This window comes from Rana temporaria, chromosome 2 (assembly GCF_905171775.1).
Source record: "Rana temporaria chromosome 2, aRanTem1.1, whole genome shotgun sequence".
Taxonomy (NCBI): domain Eukaryota; kingdom Metazoa; phylum Chordata; class Amphibia; order Anura; family Ranidae; genus Rana; species Rana temporaria.
In genome coordinates, this window is record NC_053490.1 from 44,539,763 (window position 1) to 44,550,324 (window position 10,562).

The 10,562-nt window shown below is 41.7% G+C and overlaps 1 protein-coding gene across 1 annotated transcript in view; it reads left to right on the top strand.

Annotated features, from left to right (window-relative positions):
* Positions 1-9,087, top strand: part of MTNR1B (melatonin receptor 1B) — a 259,954-nt gene extending 250,867 nt beyond the window's left edge. Inside the window, exon 2 of the mRNA XM_040340139.1 lies at positions 7,725-9,087. Within this exon, the coding sequence (XP_040196073.1) occupies positions 7,725-8,593 (869 nt within the window). The 3' untranslated portion in view covers positions 8,594-9,087. The remainder of the gene's footprint in view (positions 1-7,724) is intronic.
* Positions 9,088-10,562: the final 1,475 nt, after the last annotated feature.

The following is a 10,562-nucleotide window of genomic DNA, read 5'->3' on the forward strand; positions in this document are numbered from 1 at the left end:
CCCTGCGGGAGTCTAGAAAGAAAAACAAGTATAAAGCAAGTATAAAACGGTATGTACAGCGAAAAATGGAATGGTATATAATTGTTTTAGGGTGAACCTCCGCTTTAAGGGTAAAAGTTTGACGCCATTCTACAAGCAGGCACAATTTTGAAGTCAGTGCCCACAAATGGGCACTGACTGGCAACATGGGCACTGGCTGAAATGATGCCCAGCAATGCCATCAGTGCCACCCCTCAGTGTCCATCAGTGCCATCCAGTGTCCATCAGTGCCACCTCTTAGTGCCCATCTATGCCCAATGCCCACCTATCAGTGCCCATCTGTGCCACCCATAAGTACCCATCAGTGCCACCAATGAGTGCCCATCAGTGCCGCCAAAGAGTGCCCAGTGCCGCCAATAAGTGCGCATCAGTGCCGCCTATGAGTGCCCATCAGTGCCGCCTATGAATGCCCATCAGTGCAGAACACCAGTACCGCCTATCAGTGCCCATCAGTGCCGCCATATCAGTGCCCATAATTGAAGAAGAAAACTTACTAATTTACAAAAAAAATTAACAGAAAAAAAATAAAAACTTAATTTTTTTCAAAAATGTCGGTCTTTTTTTAGTTGTTGCGCAAGAAATAAAAATCGCAGAGGTGATCAAATACCACCAAAAGAAAGCTCTATTTGTGGCAACAAAATGATAAAAATGTCATTTGGGTACAGTGTAGCATGACCGCGCAATTGTCATTCAAATTGTGACAGTGCTGAAAGCTGAAAATTGGCCTGGGCAGGAAGGTGCGTAAGTGCCTGGTATGGAAGTGGTTAAGAGGTTAAGGTCTGATGATGGCCTTCATCGGGCCATCATCACAATTTCCTTTCAAGTCATGCTCTTGATCAGTACAGTTCAGTGGGGGGTGAAAACCTAGGCACGTTGAGCCAGATTCACAGAAGAGATACGACGGCGTATCTCCTGATACGCCGTCGTATCTCTGTGTTAGGGCTGTCCTAACTATGCGGCTGATTCATAGAATCAGTTACGCATAGCTAGCCCTAAGATCCGACAGGTGTAATTGAATTACACTGTCGGATCTTAAGGATGCAATTTTAGGCCGGCCGCTAGGTGGCGAGGCCATTGAGGTCGGCGTAGAATATGCAAATGACTAGTTACGGCGATCCACAAAGATCCGCGCGTTTGTCGCAATCCCGTACGTCGTCGCTAGGCATTTTTACCCGTCGCAAAGTTACACCTGCTTTAACATGACTTATCTTTAGATCAGCCATGTTAAAGTATGGCCGTCGTTCCCACGTAGAATTTCGATTTTTCTTTTTTTGCGTAAGACGTCCAGGAATACGAAACGCCGTAACGCACATCGCATTTAAAAAAAACGTCGGGGCGCCGTAATTTCGCGCAATGCACATCGGGAAATTTCCTAACGGAGCATGCGCAGAACGTTCGGCGCGGGAACGCGCCAAATTTAAATGGTGCCCGCCCCATTTGAATTGGGCGGGCTTGCGCTGAGCGCATTTACGTTACACCGCCGCAAGTTTACAGGTAAGAGTTCTGAGAATCAGGCACTTACGCTGTAAACCTGCAGCGGTGTAACGTAAATCAGATACGTTACGCTGCCGTGGAGCAACGTAATTGTATCTGAATCTGGCCCGTTGTTTCTGAGGGTCTCATCTACTAGAGAGCTGCCAAGATTCTGCTCCCCTACATCAGATCAAAGCATTAAAAGTCATAATTGTTCAGGCTTAGTGTTTTGAAGAGATATCGTTATGTGTCCTATTAACTTATATAACAAGTCTTATATAATCCAGCCTTTTAATTAGATGAGCGTTCATGTTTGAGGACCTTTCTACAGATGCGAAAGTATAATTGAAAAGAATTAGCTCATATATGATGCATTTAACTTGCTATTATGTTGAAGTAAACAGTTTCATTATTGTCTATGTATAATGGACAATTTCCACTGCACTGATGATGATGTATATCGTACGCTGTAATACCGCAATTTTCAAGTGCCATTAAACAGAGAATAAAAGGTAACATTATCTAGCTACAGTACTTATGTTATTGATTTGTGATCTAGTGGAGTGGTCCGTGTCCTCTGAACACATATTCCCCCTGTATTATTAGTGCAAACAAGAAACAAGCGTGGCAATTTGTGTGCGCAATACAGATCATGACTTATTTCAGACAAGGTATAATACAAGGTCTAAAACTTGGGTTACCGTAAGGACCAAAACTGAGAGCTGCTGTATACACTATATAGAAAAAATAAAATAAAGGACACACCTCCAACTTATTAAGCTCAGGTGCACAAAGCAAGCTCCATAAAGGCATGGCTTGATGAGTTTTTGTGTGAAGAGCTCCAGTGGCCTACACAGAGCTTTGACCTCAACCTTCATTGGGATGAATTGGCACTCCAATTGTTACTCAGGTCTTCTCATCCAACATCAGTAAGTGGTAGACATGTGCACACTGAAATATTATATTTTGGAATTTAGTTTTTGTCCGAAAAATACATTTATTTAGTTACTCTCGAAATTTGTTTTTATTTATTTTGTTTTGGTAAAAAATGCTTTCATCCAAAAACCTGAATTACCGTATATACTCGAGTATAAGCCAACCCGAATATATAAGCCGAGGCACCTAATTTTACCACAAAGAAATGGGAAAACGTATTGACTCGAGCATGCCTCACTGTGCCTCACTTTGTCCATGTGCATGCCTCACTGTGTCCATGCCTCACTGTGTCCATGCCTCACTGTGTCCATGCCTCACTGTGTCCATGCCTCACTGTGCCCATGCCTCACTGTGTCCATGACTAGACTGACGTTTAACATGGGAGTCTAAAGAAGGGGTGCCCGGGTTTGAAAAATCAGTGCTCCCCAGCTGTAGGCCCCTCAGACAACAAACTTTGCTCACTTGTATAGGAGAAATGTGGTTACATGTGTGCCAAGTTTCGGGTCCAGGGGACCTACGACCGGCTGGTACCGGGACCCCAAAGTCACCAGAGAAATGACCATTTAACTTGTCTATGGAAGGGGTGCTCGGCTTCGAAAAATCGGTGCTCCCTGGCCGTAGGTTCCCCAGACAACAAACTTTGCACACTTGTAGAGGAAGAATGGGGCTACATATGCCCCAAGTTTGCCGGTACCGGGTCTCCAAAGTCCGGGAGATCATGCGCAAAAGGTGACTCAAGTACAAGCCAAGGGGAGCATTTTCAGAACAAAAAAATGTGCTGAGAAACTCAGCTTATACTAGAGTATATATGGTAATTAAGGTCGAATCTGTCAATTGAAGGCTTATGGTGTCTGTCGAATGTTCTAAGAAGAGTCTACGAAGCAGCTAAACTGTACGACGCTGCAATGGTACATTTCCGGACGAATGCTCCGCCCACAAGCTATAGTAGAATTCTAATGTTGTATGTCTAGTAATAATTATATTTATTAATTATTATTACTAGTCAACCAACATTAGAATTCTTCTATAGCCTATGGGCGGAGCATTTGACCATAAATGTTCGTTCGCGGCGATCGTAGGTTTTTAGCTGCTTTGTCTAATCTTCATGTCTCTATAATTTTGAATCTTTTCCCTTTATGTCAAATATTTTCTCTCTACGTTGAATATTTTCTCTCGATGTCGAATAATTTTGGACTAATAGAGTTAAGGTTAGGCACATTCAACCACAGGTTCAATAGACACAGATCGCTATTTTCACTGTCATGTCGAATCTCCTATCTATATCAAACTTTTGTCGCAACAAAACGAAAATAAAGCATTTTTTTTAATGTCGGATCTTTCAGATTTCAGTTTGTTATCATTAAAACGAACGCAAAAATCCCTGAAATTCGGACAAAACAAATGCACATGTCTAGTAAGTGGTCTAAGAAATGCTCTTTTGTTTGGACAGTCACAAATTCCTACAGATGTACTGCAAAGTCTTTTTGAAAACTTTCCCAGAAAAAAAAAGTTGCACCCGCCATTATAATACCCATGGTTTTGAATCGTATGTCCAGCATACTCTTATATGTGTGATGGTCAGGTGTTCATATACACTATATTGTTAAAAGTATTGCAACACCTGCCTTTACACGCACATAAAATAATTAATGGCATGCCAGTCTAATGCCCCGTACACACCATCACTTTATGTGATGAAAAAAAACGACATTTTCTGTGAAGTAAAGAACAACGTTTTTGAAACTTCAATTTTCAAAAACGACGTTGCCTACACACCATCGTTTTTCTCACAATGTTCTAGCAAAGCGAGGTTACGTTCACCACTTTTTTCCATTGAAGCTCACTTCATAACTAGCTTCTGGGCATGCGCGGGTTTAAAAACGTCGTTTTAAACGTCGTTTTTTGCTACACACAGTCAATTTCTGTGAAGTAAAAAAACAACAGTTTGAAAAACGACACATAAAATTGAAGCATGCTTCAATTTTTTTTTGACATTTTTCACAAGACATAAAACGACGTTTTCCCCCACACACTGTCATTTAAAGTGACGTTTTTAAAAACGTCGTTTTTTTTTTCATCACATAAAGTGATGATGTGTACGCGGCATAAGTTCGTAGGATTCAATATTGCGTTGGTCCACCCTTTGCAGCTAGAACAGCTTCACCTCTTCTGGGAAGGCTGTCCACAAGGTTTAGGAGTGTCTATGGGAATGTTTGACCATTCTTTCAGAAAAGCATTTGTGAGGTCAGACACTGATATTTGACAAGAAGGCCTGGCTCGCAGTCTCTGCTCTAATTCATCCCAAAGGTGTTCTATCGGGTTGAGGTCAAGTTCCTCCACCCCAAACCCACTCATCCATGTCTATGTTGACCTTGCTTTGTGCACTGGTGCACAGTTATGTTAGAACAGGAAGGGGCCACCCCCAAACTGTTCCCACAAAGTTGTGAGCATAAAATTGTCCAAAATGTCTTGTCTGTAATGTCTTAAGAGTTTCCTTCACTGGAACTAAAGGGCCAAGCGCAACCCCTGAAAACAACCCAACACCATAATCCCCCTCCACCAAAATATTTGGACCACTGCACATAGCAAGGTCCATAAAGGTATGGATGAGCAAGTTTGGGGAGGAGGAACACGTTTTTCACTACTTTTTTCACATTTCTTTAGTTGCTTCCTAGTTTCTGACCTAGGTCAAAATTATCTCATACATCCCAGGGGCCTTCATGATATTTGTTTTCTTTTATCTGGAGGAGGGGAGAAGTGGCTTTCAGCTGAGCACAGCTTCCTGGCTCCTGCATGCCTGAGCTAAAAGCAGATGGATTCCAGGAAGTAAATACTACATGGATCATTTGCCCTTAGATGGTCATGGTTAGAAATGCTAGGGGGTGTTTCTCTAATTGATTTCTCAACAAAATAAAGAGCTATCAGGGCTGGGTGTAGCACACCTGATTTAGGGGTGCAGCAAAAAAAGTCAGGCGGCAAAATGTCAACGCACCTTTGTTTTATCCTCTCCAGCTAGCTCTGCCTGTTTTTCTGTCTCTCCAGGTCTCCCTGCTGGCATTGTCGCACAATGATACAGGGAGCTGGTATTTCCTATTTACTTGGCGTGCTGCACCATGTCACCAAGTCTCGGTCTGGAAGTAACTCCTTCTGGTTAGTGCAGAGATGGTGCAGAAGTGAATAGAGAATGTCAGTTTCCTGTGTCTCTATATGGCTGAGACAAAGAGCACATAAATTGGGAATTATGCAACCTTTTTCAGTCTTGGCACCATTTAAAATTATGCAACATCAAAGACAGCCCAGTCCTGTTTTTGAGCTGAAAGACACCGACATCTGCATTTGAAGATGATATCACCCACTTTTTGGTGCCACATGGGGGGGGGGGTAGTTTACCATTCACATTAGAGTCCCCCTTTACATCATAATCAGCTCCTTTCACATCAGAGATCCCCTTATCACATTATAGTCCCCCCTTCACATTAAAATTTCCAAGGCTGAACAATGCCATGTAGGCCCTCACTGTGCAACTGAAATCTGGGAGGGGGGAAGCCAGAGGGGTGTCCCCAAAACCCTCCTAGATCTGGCCCTGAGAGACATGGATGGATGGGTGAGTTTGCTCTGAATATTAAAATGAAATATATGGTGTTTTCCGTTTGTGGTGTTCAGATACGGTTACGTTCCGATTTAAACATTTGATATTGGTTACCATATTGTTACTGTGCATTGTAAACAGTACTCAAGAAAAAAATTCATTTTTCTCCTTTAACCAGTTCCTTACCGAGTCATAATAAAATGACGTCGACAGGAACCTTTTCTCCCTCCAAGTGGACGTCATATGACGTCCTGGGCTTCTCTGCCGTCGAGCCACAAACGCGCGTGCCCGCCGCATCGCTCAGGACCTGGTGCGCGTGCCCGGCGGCCACGATAAACACACAGATCCACGTTCATGTCAGAGGAGAGGAGACCGATGAGTGTACCCATTACAGAGGAACACAGATCGGTCTCCTCCCCTTGTGAGTCCCCTCCCCCTACAGTTAGAATCACTCCCTAGGGAACATATTTAACCCCTTGATCGCCCCCTAGTGTTACTCTCTCCCCTGCCAGTCACATTTACACAGTAATCAGTGCAGTTTTATAGCACTAATCGCTGTATAAATGTGAATGTTCCCAAAAACTTGTCAAAAGTGTCCGATATGTCTGTCACAATGTCACAGTCACAATAAAAATCGCAGATCGCTACCATTACTAGTAATAAAAAAATAAAAAAAATGCCATAAATCTATCCCCTATTTTGTAGACGCTATAACTTTTGCGCAAACCAATCAATAAATGCTTATTGCGATTTTTTTACCGAAATTATGTAGAAGAATACATATCGGCCTAAACTGAGGAAAAAAATTGTGATATTTATTAAATCAAAAAGTAAAAAATATTGTGTTTGTCGCTCTTCGTTTGTTTATAGCGCAAAACATTAAAACCGCAGAGGTGATCAAATACCACCAAACAAAAGCTCTATTTGTGGGGAAAAAAAAATTAAAGATTTAATTTGGGTACAGTGTTGCATGACCGCGCAATTGTCATTCAAAATGCGACAGCGCTGAAAACTAAAAATTGGTCTGGGCAGGAAGGGGGTGAAAATGCCCTGTATTAAAGTGGTTAATGTAAGTGACTTAAAATGAATTTACCCATTGCATTTTAGCTATAGAAGAGGCAAGATCAGCAGTTCAAAAACTGTCTTTGATGATTCCTGCTTTGTTATTTTATCATTAGTTCTCATGCCTCGTACACACGATCGGTTTTCCCGGCGGTCAAAAGTCCACCGGGAAAACCGAGGGGAAAACTGAGAACCTGCTCGGTTGCTTTTCCCCGTGTACACATGGCCAGTTTTACCGACATGAAAACTTCCATGACAGCTTTGGTCGGGAAAACCGGTCGTGTGTATGCTCCCTCGCAGTGTTTCCCATAGAAAAAAACGCTGAGCAAAAAAACGCAGAGAATCACGGCAGGAAAAAAGAGAACAAGTTCTCATTTTTTTGCTCGCAGTTTTCCTGTCATGAAAACTGCTATGGAGCATACACAGGGCCGGTTTTCCCGACCAAATGCAAACATGGCAGTTTTCCCATCGGGAAAACCGGTCGTGTGTACGAGGCATAAGAGAAGAGTTATGAAATATGACCGCCTGAAGTTTGAACCATGGAGCTTTTTTGAATAATTTTTTGTATTTTTTAGGAGAAAAATGTATAGATGAATACTAACCTATTGTTTCTTTTTTTCCTCAGGTAATGCCTTTGTAGTAAGTTTGGCCTTCGCGGACCTTGTGGTGGCCTTGTATCCTTACCCATTAGTGCTAGTGGCTATTTTTAAAAATGGATGGGTCCTCGGAGAAATGCATTGCAAAGTCAGTGGATTCGTCATGGGCTTGAGTGTTATAGGTTCTATTTTCAACATCACGGGGATTGCCATTAACCGATACTGCTACATATGCCACAGTTTTGTCTACGACAAACTCTTCACTGCATGGAATACAATGCTTTATGTATGCCTCATTTGGGCTCTCACTGTTCTGGCCACTGTTCCCAACTTTTTTGTTGGCTCATTAGAATACGATCCTCGCATCTACTCTTGTACATTTGTTCAGACTGCAAGTTCCTCTTACACCATCACTGTGGTGGTCATTCATTTCATCGTGCCAATCACTGTGGTGTCCTTTTGCTATCTCCGCATCTGGATTTTAGTGATCCAAGTAAGGCGAAAGGTCAAGTCAGAAACAAAGCCAAGAATGAAGCCCAGCGACTTCAGGAACTTTCTTACGATGTTTGTGGTGTTTGTGATTTTTGCTTTTTGCTGGGCTCCCCTGAACCTCATTGGCTTAGCTGTAGCCATCAACCCAGCAAAGGTGGCCCCTAAGATTCCAGAGTGGTTGTTTGTTATGAGCTACTTCATGGCTTATTTCAATAGTTGCCTTAATGCTGTTATATACGGATTGCTTAATCAAAACTTTCGGAAAGAGTACAAAAGGATTTTAATGTCACTGTGGACGCCAAGACTGTTTTTTCAGGAAATCTCAAGAGGGGGAACAGAATGCCCAAAGAGCAAACCTTCTCCCGCTCTGAACAATAATGAGCAATTGAAAACAGATACTGTGTGACTCTACAGTGAAAGGAAGATTGGTTGAGAGCCATTGAACATGCACACCAGTATTTACAGTTTATTTTCATTTGCATTGCCTCAATTTCATATTTTTTGTATTTGAAATTAAAATCAACCTCAGAATACTATTTTTATATATCATATTAATTTATAAAAACTGAACTTGTTAATTTATTTTAATAAAGAAATTCAGATATTTATTGTTTTATAGGGTTAGGGTTATCTTAGCGTTTTTGCTAAGAGCCCCTTGTTTTATCATGTTCTCAAGGCTGCTAAAGGTGTAGCATTAACCAGAAAATGGACAGGCTGTGGGCATCTCTGGATACGGGTAAGGTGCATCTTTTGGATTGCACAAAATTAATTGTATCTGTGGATCGGATTCGGGACCTTTAGCAAATAAACGTTGGAACTATTGAGCTGCAAGCAAGCAACCATAAGTCAAAAGCATGCAATGAACCATATAATTAATTAAACAATACTTTCCATTGAAAACATGTATTTTTATTTCATTTTACAACATGAATGCACACTTTATCCTCTTTTAAAAATGAATATTAAATTTTTATGTGGTGCTTATTTTGGACTAAACAGTTAAATATTGTTTTGTAGTTCCAAAAAAAATGAATGTATCATAGTTTATTTTACCTATTTTTGTATGCCATATAGTTATGAATGAATCAAAAACTGAATGATTTGCCATTAAATGATGGAATGTTCTTGATTTTTGCTCAAATTTGAATCTTTATGTGGATGTTGGCAAAAAGGGGTAGATGTTACATGCACGCAACATGCTGTTCCACTATCCACACGTGGATTAACCAAGTATTTCTTATGCCTCGCACACACGTACGGGTTTCCCGTCTGGAAAACTGCCATGAGAGCTTTTGGCTAGGAATCCCGGCCATGTTTATGCTCCATCGCAGTAATCCCAACAGGAAAACTGCCGGGAAAAAAATGAGAACCAGCTCTCTCTTTTTCCCGGAGCTTTTTAAGCCGGTAGTTTTCCTATGGGAAAAGACTGCAGTGGAGCATACACACGGCCAGTATTCCCAATCAAAGCTCTAATGGCAGTTTTCCTGTCGGGAAACCCTGCCGTGTGTAGGGGGACAAAGTAACCAAGCAAAGTTCTTGGTTTTCCCCTCGGGTTTCCCGGCAGTAAAAAGTCAGCCGGGAAACCCGTAAGTGTGTACGAGGCATTACAGTTGATCTCTAGTGAGCCATCAGTAAGTGCACCCCCTTCAGGATAGCAAGATTTATATTCATATATTCATGTTTATTTTGTTTAGGGGAGTTTAAGAGTAAAGAAAATCTTACCTTATTCATCACTTTCACAAGCTAGTTCCCCATTTTACGACCAGTCCCACAAGCCTTCTCCCCTCCACTGGTTGTGTGGCTGCCCCTTCTTCAAAATCAATGCGTAAAATGCAGGACCAGCAGATGTTAGGATTATTGGGTGGGGGGACTTTGTTTAAGAAAACTGGCACAATCCCCTATATGAAGCAAAGATTTTCAGAGAGATAATCCCCATGTCTCACCCAATGAAAAGACTATGGGAAACAGGGATTTTTGAAGTGCCTAAAAAGAGTAAACCATGTATCACAATAAACAAATTTTAAAAAGACCTCCATAAAACGTGTTATATCATCACTGTAGATATTTAATACAAATGTCTGTATATCAATGGACAGCAGGAAATACACTATATTACCCAAAATATTGGGACGCCTTCCCTAATTACACACACGAGACCCTTAATGGCATCCCAGTGTTAGTCCGTAGGGTTCAATATTGAGTTGGCCCATCCTTTGTAGCTATAACAGCTTCAACTCCTCTGGGAATGCTGTCCACAAGGTTTAGGAGTGTGTCTATGGGAATGTTTGACCATTCTTCCAGAAGTGCATTTGTGAGGTCAGGCACTGATGTTGGACAAGGAGGCTTGGCTCACAGTCTCCACTCTAATTCATCCC